The sequence below is a fragment of the Nannobrachium achirus genome (assembly GCF_963921795.1).
Source record: "Nannobrachium achirus genome assembly, chromosome: 11".
In the NCBI taxonomy this organism is placed as follows: domain Eukaryota; kingdom Metazoa; phylum Chordata; class Actinopteri; order Myctophiformes; family Myctophidae; genus Nannobrachium; species Nannobrachium achirus.
The window spans coordinates 31,222,216-31,246,650 of record NC_137820.1 but is presented as its reverse complement, the minus strand read 5'-3'; the positions used below and the strand labels follow the sequence as shown (position 1 = coordinate 31,246,650).

Here is a 24,435-nt window from a genome sequence, read left to right as displayed (position 1 = left end):
GAGATGGGATGATACGCGATGTTATCCTTTTATCGCGATATAAAACGCTCGCGATAATCGTATCGTGGAGATTTAATTTATTGTGATATCGTCCTCCGTCATGCACTGGGACCAATTCACCTTTTATTTGCCGAGCTGCATATCCGGTAGCACTTAAACCCTCTATAATTGGTAAAAGGTACTTATAATATATACGTACTTGATACAGTCTTTTTGTCACTCTCTATCAAATGTCTTGGCCAAAAAATAGCCGATCTACAAGCTCACAACGCGTCGCTTGTAGATCTTCTATTTTTTGGCAAATGTTCTGCCCCAGGATAATGGATTTTGATTATCGCGATAATATCGTAAATCGCGATTTCTTTTGTCACAATAATCGGGATATGAAATGTTCATATCGTCCCATCCCTAGTTTGTACATTCACAGTTGTAGTTGGGGTTTCCTTGAAATTCAAAGGTTTGATGACCACTAGACCAGTAAACGTGGGTATGGACTAGAAATGCAGAGAATGGATCCACCTTGTGGAGCGACAAATCTCTTGTGAGAGAGGTTTCGGCGCTCTACATCTGCAACATGTCAGAGTCAGGAAAACGATCGATGTTGAAATAATGCTCACATGGCCTTGATGATACACCTGTAGATTTGTTGTCATTGATTTGCTTTCACTTCTCTCCTCTCTCTCTCTCTCTCTCTCTCTCTCTGTCTCTCTCTCTCCTCTCTCTCTCTCTCTCTCTCTCTCTCTCTCTCTCTCTCTCTCTCTGTCTCCAGAGGACGAGCAGCAGCCTGTCACGATGAAGGAGGAGAATCTATTCCAGCGGAGGTTCTCCCTGTGCCCCAACGCCACCTCCCCGCCCAAGATCGACCCCCGCTCCCTCACCCGGAACCTGTCGTACGGCGGCGGGGACGCAGGGGACCTCTACCCGCTCAGGCCAGGTAAAAAACACTGTGACAACCATGATTAGGGCTGTCACCATTATGACATTTTACATGACGATTAATTGTCACTCAAATAATTGCGATTAACGATTTAATTGTGTATTTGTCGTTGACAATTACATTTCTGTTTGGCTTTTAGGCTTTGAAGTTGCACATGGCAGATATGACACATAACCTAAATATACAAAGAAATTACTGACATATTTGACAATTTTATACTTAAAAAAAAGAACATTGATAGTGGAAATAGCCGATCAACAACCTCACAACGCGTCACGAACTATGCAGAATGCCACTTTTCTTTGTCCTCTGCCTCCTCCATCTGTCTGTATGTTTCTTGTTGTATTTAAATGATACTCCACAGTGGTCTTCTATCATACATGCCAACATTAGACTGTGATCCACAGGTGTGGATTGGCTATTTCTTCCTGTTTCTGAGTGACACTGGCTGCACAACAACATAAAATAGTACTAGGCGATTATTTAAAAAAAATAAAAAAAAAATAGTTTCGGATTTGTTCATGTCAATTTGTTGACATGAACAAATCGATAGAATAATCGTTAAGGCAATAACCAATATGTTGCAGCCATATTCTACCATGTAAAAATTATAACAGTGTTCTTTATGTGTTGTCATCCTACTTTTCTCCACCAGGGGGAGAAACAGACAGAAACGGCATCCCGATGCTGGGTGACGAGCTAAGCCCCTCCAGCCCCGCCCAATCACCAAGCAGCCAGGTAAGAAGACGGGTTAACTGTTGCCATGGTCACCAGCTAAACGGGTGCCGCGGTAGCGGCTGGTGAGCAAAAACACTACCGCAACTCGGCCGCCAGCATCATGGAGCGTCTATTCTCCATAGGCTTTGGTTCATTGCTGATGCATAGAAAAGGCCTTATCTAGAAAATATATAATTAAAATATGAAAAAAATATATTTATAAACAATAATCACAAAACCCCTCTTTATTGGCATATGTTACTTGAATTAAGGTGACTTGATTGATTGACATCAACAAGGGCCTGCAGCTCCCTTCATGGCTTCTAAAGTAGGCAAACACCCACAATGCAATGCTTTGTTTTTAAGAGCCAGTAAAGAACCCGGAAACCTGCCACTTCCATACAGAATGGGATGAAGACTTTTTCCACCACTATTTCCCTATTTTCTCTATATTATTTAAAGTGCATTTATCTTATATGTAACGCCAGTGCCGCTATTCCGAAGCCCCCTCATCGTGAGCTTTTTCGGGTGGGTAGATCATGTTGAGCTGGTCATTTGAAAAGTAGCTCTCAATTCAAAAAAGTATGGGCAGATCATGGGTAGCTCATGTTTCCATTGTTGTGATTAGTGGTAGCACATGCGTGACTGTCACCATGGTCTCACATGCACGTCTGTCGACACAACGCTGCGACCCCACAGTGAACTGACAGAGGGCTTGATGTTTTGTGTCGCATATAGCTTACATTTGACCTTGTGTGAAGAGGTCATGTGTGTATACATAGCAGGAACCAGCAGGTGCAGTGTGTACATGAGCTTAGACATAAAGTTGTATAAGTCGTTTAGACTTAAAGGTGGTAACACTTACATGCAGGTCCCCACATAGCAGCAAGGTATGTACTCTATACATGAGATTAGATATTAAATGTGCGAAAGAGTTATCGACACATTGTGCACACGATTACGGTTCAATAGAGTATAGAGACGCATTGTCAGGTTCACAGGTTGGTGAGAAATGTTAAAACATAATACTTTAATGTGATGCAATTTCATCCCCGGGCACAGTGCGGTTATTACAGAACAGCTCTTTCTTAACAGGTACTGTACGTTATTACAACATCCTCCACATCACCACTTGTGTCCATGCATAGAAGTACAGTATGTGAGTGGTGATGGGTACATAGTTTGAAACTGACACACGTAAAGGGACTATTATATGGACCTTTAACCAGATGTCCCATTTAGCGCCACCTTCTGGCCGAATTTTTCAAACACATTTTTGGACTTTACTCCTACAGATTTGGCCCTAAAATCACACAAATCGCTACACAGTATGTCTACACTCATGTCATCAACATGGATCTGTCCCATATAGCGCCACCATCAGGCCGATTTCTTCAAACACATTTTTGGACACTGCTGCTACACATTGCCCTAAAATCATGCTGCGTCTGTGTCCAAAAATGTGTTTTGCAAAAATCGGCCTGATGGTTGGCACTAAATGGGACCGATGCATGTTGATGAAATGACTGTAGATATACTGTGTAGCGAATTGTGTGATTTTAGGGCAAAATCTGTAGGAGCAGTGTCCAAAAATGTGTTTTACAAGATTCTGCCTCATGGTGGCGCTAGAAGAGGGGCATGTGAGACATGAGGGGTGTGTGGTTTGGCAGCCAAGGGAGTGAGTGTGCAAAGTTTGGCATGGATAGGGGCAACGGTGGTGGAGATATGAGTAGGGGAAAAGTGTGACGCGACGCAACGTGACGCAACGTGACGCAACGTGACGTGACGTGACGTGACGTGACATGACAGACAGACAGTCGGTGGAGGTTTTGATAGTAACTGCGACCTAACGGTCGCAAACAACACATCAATTTACAATTGTGTTTGCTGCACAAGGATTGATTGATTGATTGATGAATTGATTGATTGATTGAATACTTTATTAACAGTTTGTAAAAGGTACAGGTGTACAGTTATACGGTACAATAATGCTAAAAGGATAACGCAAAAAGATGCTCTCATATGGTGGTTTTGAAGGAGTGCAGGCAGTCACACTTTGTGAAGGCTGTGGCAGTAGTAGAATGAATTCATCCCCATGTTTGTGCTGGATCTGGAGGGAATTCATGAGATTGAATTGAATTGAATATTTTATTAGAAGAAAATGTAGAACAGCAGTCCTAAAAGGAACACCGCAAAAAAGCCCTTGCAGTCTTGTTTCCGTTGGAGGTCCTTGGTATTCAATTCATCAACATACAGTATAAAGTAGCATAAAAAAACAAACATTAAATATCATCACAAGTATAAAACACTATGTACAGGGTAGGGGGGGAAAGGTGGGGGTGGGGGTGATCGCTTCTTGCCTGTCTAAGGGAGAAGTGATAACTACCTCCGCCTTTGGCCTCCAGAAAGGTGAATTCTCAGGGCAGTTTTGAAGGAAGCCAGTGAACTACAACAAATTGATCAGTGGAGCAGCTGGAGCTCCCTCTGGTGTTGTGCCCGTGGGTATTTTAGTTTTTCACTCTTTTGAAGTATCCTGACGGATACATGGACACTGCATGGTCCCTTGGGCATCTTGAAAAGTTGCTGTACTCTGTCCTCTACCCTGAGCCATCCCGCCCTAGCATCCCGCCCTAGCATAATGACCAATATTTACTGTTGATTCAGTTAGGCTATCTTTGCTAATAGTAACGCAGATTGATTGATTGATTGAAGACTTTATTAGAGGTTTGCATAGGAAAAGGTACATGACAGTACTATTCACTGGCACTAGGGCTGTCACGATTGTGACATTTTACGTGACGATTAATTGTCACTCAAATAATTGTGATTAGCGATTTAATTGTGTTTTTGTCGTTGGCAATTACATTTCTGTTTGGCTTGTAGGCTTTGAAGTTGCACATGGCAGATATGACACATAACCTAAATATATAATGAAATGAAGGACATATTTGATAACTTCACACTTTAAAAAGAACATCGATAATGGAAATAGCCGATCTACAAGCTCACAACGCGAGCTCACAACGCGTCGCGATGCGATGCGATGTGAGCTTGTAGATCGGCTATTTCCACTATTTTTTTGAATATTTGAACATATATAAACATTTTTCAACATGTAAACGATTATGACGATTATCCCAAAATAATTGTGATTAGGTCAAATAATTGCGATTAGACAATTATGTAATAATTGTGACAGCCTTAACTGGCACAAGGTAAAAAATGACAGATGACACAGGACGGCATGAGACAGCGCACGGACGGTCGATACTTTCTTATAACGTTGCACTGGGCATCAATAAACGCTGCGTTGTGTGTGTGTGTGAGTGCTCTGGAACATGACCTACAAAGCACTCCTCCTCTCATAAAGCTCTTTGTGAGGAAACGGGCCCTTAGGCAGCCCCGGACGGGTCGTGTCGGGTCATCTCGGCACTCGCTGCTGTCTCCGTTTATCCTTTCATCCCGGGCCTCGCATGTCTTGGGCGTCAGGGGTGATGCAGGGACGCAGCTGCATCATCCTCCGTCCCTTTGGCAAAGAGGCCCTCCTTCTGGGACAAAGAAAAGCCAGTGGTGGAAAAAGTACTCACATTTCACACAAGTAAAAGTATCAATACGGCAGTGCGGAAATACTAGGGTGCCCTCACACCAAAATACCTAGAGTGGAATCCGCCAATGCATTTCAATGAGAATGGAGCGTTTTTTTGCCAGTAGAGGATTTCTGAAAAAAAAAACGCTCCATTGAAATGCATTGGTGGATTCCACTCTAGGTATTTTGGTGTGATGGCACCCTTACAAGTAAAAGTACGGAATTTAAGGTTTACTTGAGTAAAAGTACAAAAGTATTGGCATCAAAATGCATACTTAAAGTACCAAACATTTGAAAGTACCGTTTCGGCAGAATGCACCATTTCACTAGTTTTCAAATAAAGAATTTAAAAATAGCAGATCTACAAGATCACAGCTCATATGTTGCATTGTGATGCGTTGTGAGCTTGTACTGTAGATTTGTTATTTTCAAATGGCCAAAATGTATATAGGGCTGAAGTGGTTAATATATGTTTTGTAATAATAATCTAAATCAACAAAGTATCTATTAACTAAAGTTTTCAAATTATTGTCGGGGAGTAAAAGTACAATATTGGCCTCTGAGATGTAGTGGAGTAGACTTAAAAGTAGCCTACTGAAAATTATATACTCCAGTGAAGTAAAGAATACCTAAAATGTGTACTTACGTACAGTACTTGAGTAAATATACTTACAGTTAGAAAAGCCCTTTTGTCAAAACAAAGTGCTGTTGCCGGGGTTTGGCAAAAACAACATGGTCTTCACACACTTTGTTAATAAGGCAGCTGAAGCCCATTTTAATTACATTTATTTATTTAACCTTTATTTAGACAGCGGTTCTCAAACCTTTTTGTGCCAGCAGAAACCCCAAGTTGATAGACATTTGGCCACCGGACCCCCATCTGAAAATATATTGTGTCAGGGACCACCAGAAGCATTTAAGTAAAAAAAAAAAAGAAACGTAAAAAATATGATTTTCACAACTTTGCAAGATTTCAAGACAGCTAATCTGATTGAGACCTGAGGTCGTAGACGGCAGCAATTTGAATCTCACACTGTTCCAGACAGACCAGACAGGACATTCTATTTAAGAGAGAGAACAGGCAAACAACTCATTATAAAGTGTGCTAAAAGAGCTAACAATGTTAAAATGCTTCAAAAGGACTACATCGCACGAACACTTTAACACTTACGTACCGGTATATGTGTTTTTTTACTGACGACTATTATCAAAAGATTTGTATCCACCTCTTTCCGCGGGAATTTACTGGAGATTTTTTTGCACCACACTTCCGGTTAACAGCAGACATACAAGCTCACGTCGCGTCGCAGATGCAACCGTTGTGAGCTTGTAGATCACACTCGGCTGCGGCGCCGGAAGCTCTGTGCAACTTCTGCGCAATGCACGATGGGATGTTGGAAAGTTGTGGATACATTTGAAAGCTTGTGAAATGGGGCATTCTGCACAATGGGGAACTTTCTACTTTTGGTATTTTAAGTACCTTTTGATGCCGAGACTTTTGTACTTTTACTCAAGTAAATTTAGATTTCCTGACTTTTACTTGAAAAAAGTGTGTGTTTCTACATTGCAGTAGTAAAATAAATGTGGGTACTCTCTTTCCACCGCTGTGCTACAGTGCTCTGTGTCACTAAGCCCCCGGCTGTCTCAGCTTTCAGGTCATTGGGTTGATGGTTGACCACCCCAGGGTCTGCGTAGGGTTAGGGTCAGTCACTCACAAACAAACAGCAAATCACTGCTACAGTCCTCAGCCAGCCGACAAGGCTGACCACAGCATGGTTACTTTATTTACTTTATTTGTTTATTTCTGGGACAGAATGAACAATTCAATCGATAATACATTCATGTAAATATGCCAGATTTAGCTAGAAGCCATACAACTGCCTACAAATAAAAAAAATGAAAATAACATAACTAATTTAAGCCTTACTATCAACTAACTAAACCTATTTTTAAAGATTTCTTTTTCATGCCTTTATTTGACCGGACAGCAGACTGGCAGGAAATGGGGGTAGAGATGGGGAGCGACACGCGGCCGGACCAGTAGGCCAGCAGGCGCCCCAACTAAACCTATTTTTGCCATATCTAAGATTTTAAATGAATCAATGGTCACGTGATTGAGACACTTTCAAACCATTGTTCTAGTTGTGTGTTTTATAACTACACACGTTGGGGCTTTCCCATAGATGGTGACATCGTAGGCTTCCCTTGATGGAGAGGACATTCTGTCCCCGAAAGCGGTCTGCCTGCAGTGGACCTCACAGTCCCCTCTGCTGTCTGACCTGACCTAGTGCCATGTCCTGTGTCTCTGTTCCTCACGCACTGGAGAGAGGAGCCACTCCATACTGTAGTCCAGGGGTCTTCAACAGGGGGTCCGGGACCCCTAGGGGGTCCTCAGAGTTACTGCAGGGGGTCCTCCAAATCTTTGTGTGATAGAAACCTTTTTTCTCCTTTTTTTATATTAATGATTTGAACCCTAGCGTCCATATTCTGAGAACTTTAGCCAAAAATAGCGGATCTACAAGCTCAAGCGCGAGGCGTTGTGAGCTTGTAGATCGGCTATTTTGGGCAAATAGGTTTGGTGTAGAGGGGAAAAAGAGCAGTCTAAGTACAGAGTGAAAGGTCAAGTTTATTAAGTATTGATGGTTCAAGTGGTTAAATATCTGAAAACACAAATTGACATGAATCCAAAATACACTGATGATTGTGCTGTCAAACAATGAAAACTATAGGGAATCTACGAAAAGGTTGTGGGGGTCCCTGCTTCATCTCTCTCTCAACTAAGGGGTCCTTGGCCTGAAAACGTTGAAGACCCCTGTTGTAGACACAAAGTAGTGATGTGGTACAGTACAGTACGTACAATATACAGTAATTCATAGATGAGGGCTTCCCAAACTTTTCCATGCCAAGGAGCACCATAGCCGCCTGCTGCGAACCCCTTATTTCAAAATGGCTTTAACAAAAATGAAAATAGCTGTTCTAAATGTATGTACGTATATATATTTACGTATTTATGTATAAATCATATGTCGGGTGGAAACCTCATTATGTCCAAAACTGTTACCTTTCAGGATTCATTGCGACCGTAGGTCGCACTTACTACAGAAAGCTCCACCAGGTGTCCGTGCGTCCGTCAGTCAGTCCGTCACACGTCAGACGTCACACTTTTGCCCTGCTCATATCTCCGCAACCGTTGCCCCGATCCATGCCAGATTTTGCACACACACTCCTTACCTGCCAAACTACAACCTCCAAGGACCCCCGGAGTTCCAGGGACTGGGGACCCCCAGGTGTAAAAAAAATACCAAATGTGCAAAAATGACCAAATGACCACCCCCACGGGGCTGCTCACGGGGAATTCCCGGGGACCACCCACTCCTGCTACTCCAGAACGGATGCAAAAGTGGTGGCGCCCCCAGTGGAGGACCCCCTCCACTGCAGCTCACATAAAATGGCCTAACTCGGCCTAGGAGCGTCCGGGAGAGCCGGGGCCGGTACCTATTCGTCCGCCAAGGCAACGCGGAGACCCCACCCCTCATTTCTCACATGGCCCTCTTCTAGCGAGACCTACGGTCGCTTATCTCCCGATTAGGGAGTCTTACTGGTATAAATGGATCCGCAAGCTCGATACACGTCACTTCGCGCCGCGGTTCGAGCTTGCGGATCTGCTACTCTCGATAATCTTGCCTGACGCTGTGGCATGATCAATGTGTGCTTGTAGATCGGCTGCTTTCACTAGTTTTATGCGACAGAGGTTTCTGCCTGACAGTAATGATATTTTAGTGATTATGTTGCGAGGAAAACGTTGAGATAATAGCCATTTTGGTTAGAACTGACTGAAAATAACTTTGTACTTCAGGTTTAAAATGATACTAAATATAGTTCCAAATAAATTCCAAATATTATCAAATTATCTCGTGGCACTCCTGGACTGCCGTCTCGGCACCCCAGGGTGCCCCGTCACCCGCTTTAAAACCCCTGATGTACAGTATGTGCATTTTTGCCCTTTTGCCCCTGTATATTTGTGGCCGTGTTTGACCTTGACCCCCACCCTTCTGTCCCCCCTCCAGTCCGAGTCCAAGCTGTTCAACGATGTGGACAAGGACGACACCTCCCCCACAGACAGGCTGGACCGCAAGGAGTCTCTCAAGGTACTCTCCCCATGTCACACAGACAGTCACATCTCCTCCCCTTGTCACACAGACAGTCACATCTCCTCCTCTTGTCACACAGACAGTCACATCTCCTCCCCATGTCACACAGACAGTCACATCTCCTCCCCATGTCACACAGACAGTCACATCTCCTCCTCTTGTCACACAGTCACATCTCCTCCCCTTGTCACACACATAGGGTGCGTTCGGAAATGCGCACCGGGTGTCTGTTCAGTTTAGTGAGTGCAGTGGGCGGTGACCTTGTAGAGTGCATTCAGTGTGCCTTATTTACCAACGACCAGTTAAGGGGCAGTGGTGCGCTTTTTCAGTCTGAACTCTGAAGGACAACTTTCTGAAAAGCAGCAGTTGCTAACGTAACGTTGCTAGTGAAAGGTAGTTTAATTCATAACATTGGCCTACCTGCTGTTAGTTTACACATTGATGTGTGTGTAACTATTAGCCCAAAGGACCAATCAAGCCGCAAATGGTGCATTTTGTTATCATTTCCTACGCCATTGCCAGCGCTCAAGACACCGCCATGAAAATCAACCAATCAAAACACTGCATTGGCGTACCACACTGTCAAACCCCAACTTCTTCTGAGTAGGGGGCGCAGAGCACTGGATGTTCGAACGACAACGCACCAAGTGCACCGAATAAGCGAACAACAAGATGGTACACCAGTGCGCTGAGTGCGCATTTTCGACCGCACCCATAGTCACATCTCCTCCCTATGTCACACACACACACACACACAGTGACATCTATGTTACTATGTCCCAGTAACATGACTTGCTCCATTTGGTTACAGCTGTACACTCTCTGAGGGTTTTTGCTGTGTATCTTGTCAAATTGCTGTATATATTTGATATATACGTGGCTGTAATAATAATAGTTACCTACTTCCTCCCGCGAGGGAAATTCAGTATTTTCAGCCCAACCTAGCTGATTCGCTGCCCACAAGGAGCGCGTGAGCAGTTAGGGGTTAAGAGACGACATTGCTACCTTGGGCTGGAATCGAACCCGGGGAAACAACCAGGGGATCTGGTTCCCCAGGCGGGCTCCCTAACCATTCAGCTATGCCACCCCTGTGGAGCCCCCATCTCCAAAATATGTTTTTCCAGCGACCGCCATAGAAGCAATGATTTGAATTACAAATGTTTGTTTGCTTATTTATTTATTTGTATTCTTTTATTTTTTTGTATAAAATATGGTTGAAGTGGTTAAAATGATCTTGACATTGACGTGACATTTAAATTGCTGTGGTTTCAATTTGATTCAGTTTGATAACTGAAAGGTTCAGGTTTTCTTTTTGAATTGTCTTCAAAATTATATATAATATTAAAAAAAAGAGGCTATGACTAAACCCAAGCCACTCCTGCACCATGCCCCCCCCCCCCCTTTTTTATTATTCTTTTTTCTGCCTTTGTATTTGATGTTATGCTTTTGAAACTGATATTATCCTAGATAAAGTACTATGTTCTATCCGTCTGTCTTTCAATGTTATATGAGATACTTAAAGTGTGGTTCCTGTGGAAATAAGCCTCGGCTTTCTAGGATCTCCTTTTAGTTGACCTTGTACCAGTGATTTGTACTGTCATGAAACTGTACTTTTTTCTATTGCAAACTTCTAATAAATTCTTCAATCAATCAATCAATCAAATCTCCTTTGACTATGCCTCCCCCTAGTGGTTGTCTCTTGGTAGGACAGGAGGGCCTTCCCAGGCTTGATAGTGATGCTCATGGCTGTCACGATTATTATGCGTGACGATTAATTGTCACTCAAATAATTCCGATTAACGATTTAATTGTGTTGTTGTCGTTGCAATTACATTTCTGTTTGGCTTGTAGGCTTTGAATTTGCACATGGCAGATACGACACATAACCTAGACATGACTGACATATTTGACAACTTTATACTTGAAAAATAACATTGATAGTGGAAAAAGCAGATCTACAAGCTCACAACGCGCCGCTTTGTGAGCTTGTAGATCGTCTATTTTCACTATTTTTGAAAAATATGAACATTTTTCAACATGGAATCAATTACGACGATTATGACAAAATGATTGCGATCATGTCAAATACTTGAGATTAGACGACTATGTAATACTTGTGACAGGCCTAGTGATGCTTCATGAAGGTGTATGTTGTGCACCATGCCACAGGTCCAGAAGCAGAACTACCGTCAGGAGAAGAAGCGGGCAGCCAAAGAATTGTTCACCGCCCTGAAGGACCCCAGTGTTGTCATCATGGCCAACTGGCTAAAGGTAAAGTAGAGTGTTAGATCAGTGGTTCTCAACCTTTTCAGGCCTCGACCCCCAAAATAATCATATTTTAACTGGGGACCCCCGACCCTGATGAGCGCTAAGAGTTGAGGCATTATATTTTGTACAACACGGTTATTGTGAAAATGGGTGACCGTGGGGTGACCGTTTTTGAAAACGTATACCTATACCCAGGGGTGTCGCACCAAATTCTGGGCCCTGGGTACAAGGATTCCCTGCGGAACCCCCGTGAATGTTCTTCACAGGGGGAAGTCGTTTAACCCATTTAGACTGGGAACGCATTATTACGCATTATTTTGTGCTTTAACTATTGAAAAATACCGTAGCAGATATACAAGCTGGTGCAGTGCTGCGAGCTTGTAGATCTGCTATTTTTGAAAAATGGAGAACATTTTTGCAAGTCTTTGAATATTTCAAATCCTTCTATGGTTTTTTGAAAAACCTATGTTTCCATGTCAGTGGTTCTCAAACCTTTTCATGTGAAGGACCCCCAAAATGATATGTATTTGGCCACAGACCCCCATCTCAAAATATTTTGTTCCAGGGAACCCCGAGAAGTAAAATTTGAGTTAGAAATGTTCGCTTGAAAAATACATACACTGTAAATTCAAAGATTTGCACACATTTTCACGACTTTTCAAAAATAGCAGATCTACAAGCTTGCAGTGAGCTTGTATATCTGCTATTTTTCAATAGCTAAAGTATAAAATAATCAAGGCCCCTCAGCCTTGGTCCCTAGTAACTCAGTCCCACCTTTCCCCCACTTGTGACGCCCCTGACCTAATATACCGTATGCGTCTGGCTTTCAGATCCGAGGCTCCCTGAAGAGCTGGACCAAGCTGTGGTGCGCCCTGAGGCCCGGGGTCCTGCTGATCTACAAGAGCCCCAAGTCGGAGCACTGGGTGGGCACCATCCTGCTGAACGCCTGCAAGCTGATCCAGAGGCCCTCCAAGAAGGACGGCTTCTGCTTCAAGCTCTACCACCCGCTCAACAAGTCCATCTGGACCGTCAAGGTCAGTAGCTCTAGTCAGGCCTGTCGCCATTCATCGCTGTCGGGCAGAACACTCTCATCTACTGTGTTTTAACTTGTTGTGCTTCTTTTATTAAACCATTTAGAACATGTACACATTATAGTGTATCATTATTTTATGCTTTAGCTATAGAAAAATAGCAGATATACAAGCTCACAGAGCTTGTATATCTATATATATGAGCTTGACAACCTTAAGCCCTGCTGCCCTAACAAACACGCACACGTGCGCACGCACGCACACACACACACACACACACACACACACACACACACACACACACACACACACACACACACACACACACACACACATGCACACACACACAGCTGTGAGGCAGACACAGTGTGACTAGACCGCTCCGCTATGGCGTCACGGTCTAAGCACCCTGTCAGGTGTCATTACTTCTCAATAATTACCTGCTCCCCATTGACTCTGCTTTGCTCATGATCATATTGAGTCGGGACTGGAAGTGATCTCACTGGCAACCTAAACGACTCTGTGACAGGAGCAGGAGCACAATAGCAGATATACAAGCTCACAGCGCGGCACCGAGTGCCGCACTTCGAGCTCGTAGATCTGCTATTGTTGGAAAATCGTGAAAAAAAGTCTTTGAATATTTTGACCCGATTCTATAAGCGTCTTCTAAATCCTTCTAAGGTTTTTGAAAAATGCATGTTTCTACGTCAGTGGTTCTCAAACGTTTTCATGTCAAGGATCCCCAAAATGATATGTATTTGGCCACGGACCCCCATCTCAAAATAGTTAGTTCCAGGTACCCCCCAGAAGCAAAATCTGAGTTACAAATGTTCACTTTTTAAAAGATATATTCAAAAAAGTAGTTAAAACATAAAATAATTCTAGGCCTACAATGATTGTTTCTTTACTTTTTTTCTTACTTCCACCACCAAGGGTCCAAAAGGTGAGAACGTGGGCTCCATCACGCAGCCCCTGCCCAGCAACTACCTGATCTTCAGAGCGGCATCCAAGCTGGACGGCCGCTGCTGGATGGACGCCTTGGAGCTGGCCCTGAGCTGCTCCAGCCTCTACAAGCTCACCCCCAAGGGAGGCAGGGAGGGAGACATGAGCACCGCCTCCCTCAGTGACACCGACCTGCTGCAGTGAGTAGACACCGTCCCATGGGAACCATGGCACGTTTTGATTTAGTTTTTAGTTTCACCTTTTCCAACTCGCAGAGATGATCTCAGACACTCATAGACTCTTAAGTCTATGTTTACAATGTCTAGAGCAGGGGTTTTCAAACTTTTTTGTCTCCCCATAAATATGTTTTTTTAATCCGAGGCACCCCTACATTATAATTTTCACTCCCAGCACCTTATATTTATAGCATATCGTCGTTGTCGGGTGGAAACCTTGTATGTCCAGGTTTCTGCCCGACAGTGACGATATTTTAGTGATTATGTTGCGAGGAAAACGTTGAGATAATAGCCATTTTGGTTAGAACTGACTGAAAATAACGTTGTACTTCGAGTCTAAAATGATACTAAATATTTTTTCAAGTGTCCAAATAAATCCCAAATATTTTCTAATTATCTCGCGGCACCCCTGAACTGCCGTCGCGGCACCCCAGGGTGCCCCGTCACCCACTTTGAAAACCCCTGGTCTAGACATTGTTACCTTGCCATAGCTAAATCATGCAACCCTCTGTCATTAGCATAATTGGCATGAATGATGTAATAAGTACGATGAAACCAGGAAATAGCCACGGTATGTAATAGCTAGCGTACGCTTTCTGACCAGGTGTGAATTGAAGGTCAATCGGAAGCCGTTGGTCAGCCCATGTACTGTAGGTGCCCTCAGTGAGTGTTGACCTGCTATGCACAGACAGGATCGGCTCACGGCCATCCTCAAGAAAATGCCCCTTCAGGACTAGTGCTGACTTTGGCTATACTGATCTGCAACCACACAATACTAGCGGTGAAGGTTATCCCCTGTAAACTAAGAAGGTTCAGTAACGGATGGAACTCATGGATGGAATAGCAGTGGTACAGGGAATTGGAAAGGCAGTGGTACAGGATCATATGTGCCCACTAGGCTGACCACTTTGGACTGCAAGTCCAAAGAGTACAGTATAGGGGAGATCAATGTATCAATGACGCCACACGGTAGGGCATTCACGAATAGTGATTTTTAGTGTTCGAATTATTCAACCTCAAAATATTCGAATTGTCGAATATTCGACAGGACTGTCCAAACTGTCAAATATTAAGTAAGCAAGAGGCGAACATTGTGAAAATAGCCGATCTACATGCTCACAACGCCTCGCGTTGCGAGGCGTTGTGAGCATGTAGATCTGCTATTTTCACAATATTTATCTGTGGAACCGAGTCACATTAAATGTAATACCTACAATTCCAAGTGCTTCTCAGGGTGGGGGTCCCCAGTTCAAATATGTTTATTTTGGGTGTCACAGCCTAAAAAGGTTTGAGAACCCCTGGTATAGAGCATTAACATATTCATCCACCAGGGGCATTGACAAAAAAATAAATAAAAAAACAACGTGAATAGTGACTTTGATATTCGAATATTCGAATATCCGAATATTTGGTGAATGCCCAACCACACGGAAGAGATTCCTGGGTAGCAAGCATCCAAGGACGACGACTCTCCATTTGGGAACGCTTCAGCAAAACGGTTCCTTTTCCTGTATCTTGCCTAGGAGGCCACACGGATATGGTCAAAAATGTAATCCCTAACTAGTAGCGCAAACATAGCCTGGAATCCTGACTGACTCATTGTTTCACACTCACGCTTCTCAGTCGTAATTATTTTGTTGTGAATGAGTATGAGGTGTGTGGGCGAATGCACGTCAAGCAGCTCCATTCATAAACATATTAGAGAGAAATACAGTGTCCAAATACATCACTGGTTCTCAAACTATTTCATCCTAAGGACCCCCAAAATGGATTTCTGCAGTGGTTCAGAACCACTGCGCTAACGTTGCAGAAACAGAGTCTAGAGTCTTAATTCTTTGTTGTGAATGGATGGGTGGGATGTGGGAGAGAATGCATGTCAAACAGCTACAGTATCATTCATAAACCTAGAGCAGGGGTCTTCAACGATTTCAGGCCAAGGACCCTCTCGACCCTCTCGAGAGAGAGATGAAGCAGGGACCCCCACAACCCATATAGGTACCATATAGTTTCATCATTTAACGGCACAATCATCAGTGTATTTTGGGTTTATGTAAATGTGTGTTTCCAGATATTTAACCACTTGAACCGTCAATACTTAAAAAACTTGACTTCACTATGTACTTAGTCTGCTCTTTTTCTCCTCTACACCAAACCACTTTTCCAAAAATAGTCGATATCTGATATTTTTGGCTGAAGTTCTCAGAATATGGACACAAGGGTTCAAGTTGTTAAAATGAATAAGTAGAAAAAAAAACTTTCTATCACTCAAAGATTTGGAGGACCCCCTGTAGTAACTCTGAGGACCCCCTAGGGGTCCCAGACCCCCTGTTGAAGACCCCTGACCTAGAGAGATGCAGTGTCCAATTCAGGACATGTACTGCATGTGCCCACCATACCCCAGCCTAGAACGGGAGCCAATCTCGGGCATAACTATCCTCTAGTGTGATCATAATTTCTAAAAAAAAATAATTAATTGATCTTACCAGCAAGAGTGTTTTTCATGTGTTTTTTTAGAGCAGGCAGACAGTATGGCTACATAGTTTATACCGCAGGGAGAGCGCGTGGGCCAGGAGAACGAGCTTGACGTCATTGTTAAAGCAAGACAAGAAGTATTCCTCGCTGTCAGGCAGAAACCTCTTATGTCTTTTTCTTTCTCGTGAATGAACGCATTACATGATCATACTACAGCAGGGGTCTTCAACAGGGGGTCTACAAGCTCTCAACGCCTCGCGCTGCCAGGCGTTGTGAGCTTGTAGATCGGCTATTTTCGGCAAAGAGGTTTGGTTGGTGTAGAGGGGAAAAAGAGCAGACTAAGTACAGAGTGAAAGGTCATGTTTATTAGGTAATGACGGCTCAAGTGGCTTAAATATCTGAAAACACAAATTGACATGAATCCAAAATACACTGATGATTGTGCTGTCAAACGATGAAACTATGTGGAATCTATGAACAGGTTTTGGGGGTCCCTGCTTCATCTCTCTCTCTCAACTAAGGGGTCCTTGGCCTGAAAATGGCCTTGAAGACCCCTGTACTACAGCGTCACACAAAAGCATCAGAAGTAGCAGATCGCAACACGTTTCTATGCTTGTTCATATGCAACTTTTTTCCCTTTGAACCCTGAAAAGCAACAGTCTTGGAGTGGACATATAAGGTTTCCACCCGACTGAGACGTATTGATCTATGGCTGAACACTCCCTCCTACACGGAGCCGCCTCTGCAACACCTGTACATCACAGCCTGCCAAAGCAGCTCTGCCCCAAAGTGCCTTATCCCATTCAGAACGGGTACACATTATAGTGTATTATTATTTGATGCTTTAACTATTGAAAAATAGCAGATATACAAGCTCACAGCGCGGCACCGAGTGCCGCGCTGCGAGCTTGTAGATCTGCTATTTTTGAAAAATCGTGAATATTAGAATTTTGACCCGGTTCTATAAGTGTCTTTTGAATCCTTTTAAGGTTTTTTTGAAAAACCTATGCTTAAATGTCAGCAATCTGGCCGGCCATCGTCAAAGAAAAGGTCCTTTTCACTTAACTGGAGCTCAGTTAGTCTGTTCTTGAGAGACTACTATATGTCAGTGGTTCTCAAACCTTTTCATGTGAAAGACCTCCAAAATTATATGTATTTTGCCACGGACCCCCATCTCAAAATATTTAGTACCAGGGACCACCCAGAAGCAGAATTTGAGTTACAAACGTTCGCTTTAAAAAGACAAATATTCAAAGATTTGCACAAAGTTTCATGACTTTTTCAAAAAATAGCAGATCTACAAGCTCGCAGCGTGGCACTCGGTGCCGCGCTGTGAGCTTGTATATCTGCTATTTTTCTTTTATGATTAGTATTTTTATTCACTTTTTCAGGTTTTTTACACAAAACATACAAATACAAACACAGTACATGAAAATGATAATAAAAATAACAACAGACAACAACAAGAAATTAAAACAATAATACACGTTTCAAGCACACAGAGGTAGTTGGAGTACCACAGCTAAACCAACACGTTATTGAAATTGTATACCAGTAGGTATGTCTCGCCCACAAGCGTAGAACGCTTCAGAGTCCCGAAATATGAAGATGGTAGTGACCCCATTTCAGTTCGTAAAAGTCCATCCTGTCATGTAGTCTATACGACAGTCTCTCGTATGAGGATAGTTGGCCTACTGCATTGACCCAATGAGACAATGCTGGAAGAGATGAAGCTTTCCAGTCCTTGATCAGCAGCCTCCTTCCTGCCATTAAGACAGTTTGTATCCATTCTGCTAAAGGGGGGGCAATGTTTTTCAGAATCTTGGGGTCTCCCAGTATAAACAAACTTGAGGTGAATGAGATCGTAACTCCTGTTATTTCCCTAATTTTCTCACGTATAGCCTGCCAGTAGGCCTGAGCCTGCGGGCAGGACCAGAGCATATGTACTAGAGTTCCATCCTTATCCTGACACCTCCAGCACTCGGAATTCTCCGTGAGACCCACCCTGTGCAGTCTAGATGGAGTCCAGTATATCCTATTAATGATTTTGAATTGGATCAGTCTTGTACGCAATTCCCTTGACATTTTTCTACAGTTCTCAAGAATTTTGACCCAGTCTCTATCAGTAATGGTCATTTCCAGATCCCTTTCCCATGGTATCTTAGCCGCTAACATATTTGAGTCAGAGACTTCCAGTAACATGACATAATATATAGAGGCCTCGTGACCCAACCCAAATATTTTTAGTATCGTTTCTACAGTGACAATTTTGGTGGGGGGTGAAGATATCGATCCAAATGTTTTCCTCAGAAGGTCTCTCAACTGGAAGTACCGCCACAAATGATTACGCGGTAGATCAAATTCTCTTCTCAGGTCCTCGAATGATTTTAAGATGGAGTCCTGGTATAAATCCCCCAGGGTTAAAATACCCTTTTGATGCCAAGATTCCCAATAAATGGGCTCCTTGTCTATGCGTAATTTGGGATTAAGCCAAATTCCGGCTGACCAATGGAGATAGGGATCAAACTTAAACATTCTAGCTACTTTCTTCCATACCCAATCAATATGTGAAACAACAGGGTGTGATCTACTCACTGTATCCAGTTTGGTTGACAGAGAATTAATGGGTTTAAGAGGTGAACAAAGTGCTTCCTCAAGACTGAACCACGGTGGAGCCCTTTCTGGTGGGAGGGACCATTGTACCATATGTCTCATGGTGAATGCATAGTGGTACAGGAGAAGGTTGGGGACACCAAGCCCTCCCCTGTCCACCGGTCTCTGCAATTTCTGCAATCTCATTCTAGGACGTTTACCATTCCATAAGAATTTATTGCAAATTTGGTCAAATTGTTTAAAATAATGTAATGGGATTTTAACAGGTAGTACCTGCAATAGGTAGTTCAATCTTGGAGCACAGTTCATCTTTATTACATTAGCCTTTCCCCACATAGACAGAAACAAAGAAGACCACCGCTCAACATCAGTCCGTATTTTGTCCAGAAGAGGTTCAATGTTAATCTTGACCAGGTCCTCTAATTTGGGTGGAAAAGTTATTCCCAAGTACTTTAGGCCCTTCTGGGGCCACTTGAAAGAGCCTGATTGAAATAAAGTCTTAGGACAATAAGGGGTGAGAGGAAGGGCTTCTGACTTCGACCAGTTAACTTTGTAGCCTGACATGGATGAGAACTTTCCTATAATATCAAGTAGAGATGGGAGAGATCGCTCTGGTTCCGAAACAAATAGAAGTATATCGTCGGCATATAACATCAGCTTATGAGTCGAGTTAGCTTTTGTAATGCCAGGGAATCCCTGTTCCTTGCGGATCGCGGCTGCTAGAGGCTCTAGGGCGATAGCGAAGAGTAAGGGTGATGCTGGATCCCCCTGTCTAGTACCTCTACCCAGCTGGAATGGTGAGGATATAATGCCATTAGTTAAGACCGATGCTGTGGGATGGGTGTAAATAAGTTTTACCCACTTAATAAATTTTTCACTGAAGCCAAAGCATTCCAGGGTAGAGAACAGGTACTGCCACTCTACCCTATCAAAAGCTTTTTCCGCGTCTAAAGAAATGGCCGCCAAGGGGGCGGAGTCATCTTGAACAGCCCACATAATGTCAATAAATCGTCTAATATTATCCGTCGATGACCGGGAACGTATAAACCCCACCTGATCCGGGTGTATCAGTGATGTAATGACTCTGTCCAGACGGTTGGCTAATATTTTTGAAAATATTTTACTATCACATGAAGTCAGACTGATTGGTCTATAGTTTTTGCAGTCTAGAGGATCCCGGCCTTCCTTAGGGATTAATGTAATGACCGCTTCCGTTAGGGAGGGAGGTAGATAACCCACTTCTAGTGCCTCATTATAAGTACTCAGAAGTAGCGGTGCCAACTCTTCCGCATAGGCCTTAAAAAATTCAGATGTGAAGCCGTCCATTCCAGGGGCTTTACTTGTTGGTAAAAGTTTTATAACGTCTATAATTTCCCCCACCGTAATAGGTGCGTCGAGGCGGGTAACCTGTCCCTCTGAGAGAGTTGGTAAATCAAGGTTGGATAAGAAAGAGAGCGTTTCTCCCCCGTCAATGCCCGTCTCTGATGTGTAGAGGTTTTTATAGAAGTCTCTGAACTCTAAGTTTATTTTCCTGGGGTCAGATACAAGTTGTCCGTCACCATTTCTAATAGCAGGAATCGCACTCATCGCCTCCCTTTGTTTTATGTACCTAGCCAACATTCTCCCCGCTTTATCCCCTTCTTCAAAATATTTTTGTCTAGCACGAAAGAGAGAGAATTCCACCTTCTGGGTTATGATTACATTAAAATCATATTTAAGTTTAGTCAGGTTCATTAAGTTTTCCGAGGACATATCATTCTTGAACTGTGTTTCAGCTATTCCTATTTTATGTTCCAACTCACGAAGTCTCGCAGCGTTTTCTTTTTTCTTAAATGATGCGTGTTGGATTATATGTCCTCTCAGAAAAGCTTTTAGTGCTTCCCACGCGATTCCAGCTGAAGGGGCTGAGGGTAGGTTAGTTTCAATGTACAGGTTGATTTGTGATCTGAGTGACTCTTTGAAAGTTTCATCCATTAACAGGTTAGAATTAAATCTCCATCTAGTTGATCTCTCCGGTTTTTGAAATGATGACATATTTAGATAAATTGGGCTATGGTCCGAGATAATTATGCTACCGATATCTGCTGAGACAATTGAAGATACTAAAGACTGTGAAATCAGAAAGTAGTCAATCCTACTGAATGAACCATGGGGAGTGCTATAGAAAGTGTAGTCCCTTGTGGTTGGATTCATTATACGCCATATGTCAGTCAGTCCTAATTCCCTCCTCACATCATTCAAAGCAGTCTGAGCCCTGGACACGCGGACCAATGATGAGCTGCGGTCAAGAACATTATCCAATACTTCATTCAAATCTGAACCAAGAATAATTGGATAATCACCCATTTCACTCAGCATCCTCTCAAGGACACCGAAGAATGAGGGATCATCCACATTTGGAGCATACACATTGGCCAGGATTACTTCAGAACCCTGAATCTGACATTGCATTAAAATAATTCTCCCATCCTCATCCCTGTTTTCCTTCACACATTTAAACTGTAAGTGTTTACTGATCAAGGTCACCACCCCTCTACTCCGACTATTTCCCCATGCTGCCCCGACAAACCCCACCCAGTCCCTACAAAGCTTCTTAGTTTCTATAGGTAACAGGTGGGTCTCCTGCATGAAAACAATGTCACATTTTTTGGATTTAATAAAGGTTAAAACCTTCTTCCTTTTAACGACATCATTGAGACCCTTAACGTTCCAGCTCATGAGCTTCAGCCCACTTGAAGTGCCGACCAACATAATGTCAACCAGCGAGTACTAAGGTTCAACTGCAGCCCCCCACCCCTGTGCTTGCTTAAGTAGTAACAATCAATAAACAAAAAACACAAAAAACGCATAGACAAAACACCAAAGAAAGTAAAAACCCAACCCCTAGAGTGTCTGAAAAACCAGACCCCTTCCCTGCCCTTAGCTTGGTCCATGACTCTCTAACGGCTGCCTGAAACGTACCCCCCCCACACCCGCCCCAACCCCGCTAACTAACTACCTTAGAATCGGAGTGGGATCAAATACAACCACTCCTTTATGAATGAATATAGTATAGTAAAGAAACAAAATGTACATAAAAAGTACCTTCACCGACATTGTCAGATGGACAAGCTACACTGTGGTGGGTGGATCAAATTAGCCTTGGGTCCTTCAAATAGCCCAGGAACTTTAAAATTAAAATGATAAGGGTGCACGCACAAGCATGAGCCTACACAGGGGCACACATCAACATGCCTGCCCCCAGTTTAGCCCCAGTTTACAGATAATAATCCGAATTGAAATAAAGTAAGTACTATATATATATACGTTCCAATATCAATAATATCCATCCACCACTGTTAATATTCACAGCAAAATAATCAAACCCTCAGCGAATTTGCTGCAGTAGCCCTAATTAGCATAAAAAAATAAAAATAAAAATAAAAAAATGTTTATAAACATATATATGGGGACCTCGGCCCAGGGACTATAACTGCTCTTGATATTACCAAAACATAAATGTCTGTATAAATATAAATATGAGGCCCCCATGCACCGCCCCACCATACGCAATCAAACAGAGAGGGAGACAAACAAAACACTCATCCACACACACACACACACACACACACACACACACACACACACACACACACACACACACACACACACACACACACACACACACACACACACACACACACACGCGAGAGCACAGAGATAGACATGGATATTAAATGAATACAGACTCCCTCCACTAGCACACCTCCACACACACACACACACCCACCCCAACACACAGTCACGTTCCATCATTACACCAGGCCCTAGTCATTTATCATTGTGCTGTATGACATTACACAGTTTCGCCACCAGACGTCTCCCTCGTCCATCCAAGGATGGCCGAGAGAGCCTGCCCGGCACACAGGTTGTATCCTAGCAACACTCAGTATTTACACGCCCATTTTCGCCCTCCCCCCCCCCCATCCTCACACCATTGAACAAACAAACTGCGCAGGCTATGAATAGACGGCTACAGGGAGCCCCATACTGTATCGCAAACTAATCCTAACAACTTTGAGCAATGAGCATAAAAGTAAAAGTACAGGCTCAATCATGTCTTTTGTTTATCACAATACTGGTCTGTTTAGTACATTCCCCAAAAGGAGAGGAATAAGCCTGTACATAATCAAGTTCTTGCATTCCCTTAGCCTGTATCCCGCCCCCCTCCCCCCCCCACAAAAAAAAGAAAACTCAACAGTAACCGTGTCACCTTTTCATACGATAATAAAAAAAAAATGAATGAATATAAAACAATAAGCAAAAGTGTAAATAAATAAAATATACCACTAATATAAAGACATCAAAGGAAAAAATAATATACAATATATATATATATATAAATATATAAAATATGAAAAAACAAGAAATGAAGAGAGAAAAAAAAAGAGAAAAGATTAACTCAATCAAGGCATCAATATGCGTGTAGTAATGGCAATCATAATAAAAACAAAACTAGAATAGGAGGAGAGAGTAGAGAGTAAAAGTAAAAGTATAAAGTGTACTTGAGCTCAAAGAGCTACTGCAGCGTCAGCTCGGTTCACAGCATCGTTCACCCCATGGATCGAACAAACTCCATGGCCCTTGTAGAATCTTCAAAGCGACGTCTCCCCTGCGGCGTTCGAATGACCATGACTGCAGGGTATTCCAGGGAGAAGCGTACACCTCGGTCATGGAGAGCCTTCTTGCAATCTCTGAACTTCAAACGCTTCTGCAAGACTAGTTTGGAGTAGTCGGCAAACACCATTATGCGCTGGTCATTCCAGGTGACGTTGCCCATCTTGCGTGCTGCGTCGGCGACCCGGTTGCGGTCTTGGAACCGTAGAAACCTGGCGATGATGGTCCTCCCAGCTGATGGCTGTTCTTCTCCTCCGTCGTCCCGCGGCGCGCCGTTGCGCAATGGTCCCGTCCTGTGTGCTCGCTGGAATTCTAGGCCATGAGGGAATTCTATGTTCAACAGCGTCGGTAACGTGTCACACAGGAATTTGATGACGTCACCCTGCTCGCAATGAGGTGGAAATCCAACAAATCTCAGGTTTAAACGCCTTTCTCTATTTTCTACGTCATCCAGTTTCAGTCGAAGAGCCTCTATTTCGGCCGAAGGAGCCCCTGGTTCAGTCGCACGTATGTCGTCAATTGTTTCCTCCAAGGTAACCACCCGTCTCTCCACCTCTGTTATGCGGCTAGCAATGTCTGCTAGCTTGCTATCAGTAGCCTTTGTCGTCACACTAATAGCCTCCAGCTTTGCATCGTGGGCCTCAGATTTTGCCAAAATAAGTGCCGTGAGCTTATCGAATTGCCGGGCGATATCCCCAGGCATCCCACTGCCGCCGGAGGCCGTCCTTCCGTCGTCGTGTGGAGGGGATGGTGGATGTAGGTATACCCTCTGTGTCTGTGGGCCCTCCTGTGTTAGCTCGTCGCTGTTAGCCACACTGCTAGGAGG

The 24,435-nt window shown here is 43.4% G+C and overlaps 1 protein-coding gene across 1 annotated transcript in view; it reads left to right on the top strand.

The window, feature by feature from the left end:
* Positions 1–24,435, top strand: part of osbpl5 (oxysterol binding protein-like 5) — a 147,933-nt gene that overhangs the window by 97,481 nt on the left and 26,017 nt on the right. The window contains exons 3-8 of the mRNA XM_080737698.1: positions 770–934; positions 1,593–1,675; positions 9,308–9,388; positions 11,561–11,662; positions 12,490–12,693; positions 13,624–13,832. Coding sequence (XP_080593824.1) covers positions 793–934; positions 1,593–1,675; positions 9,308–9,388; positions 11,561–11,662; positions 12,490–12,693; positions 13,624–13,832 — 821 coding nt within the window. The 5' untranslated portion in view covers positions 770–792. The remainder of the gene's footprint in view (positions 1–769; positions 935–1,592; positions 1,676–9,307; positions 9,389–11,560; positions 11,663–12,489; positions 12,694–13,623; positions 13,833–24,435) is intronic.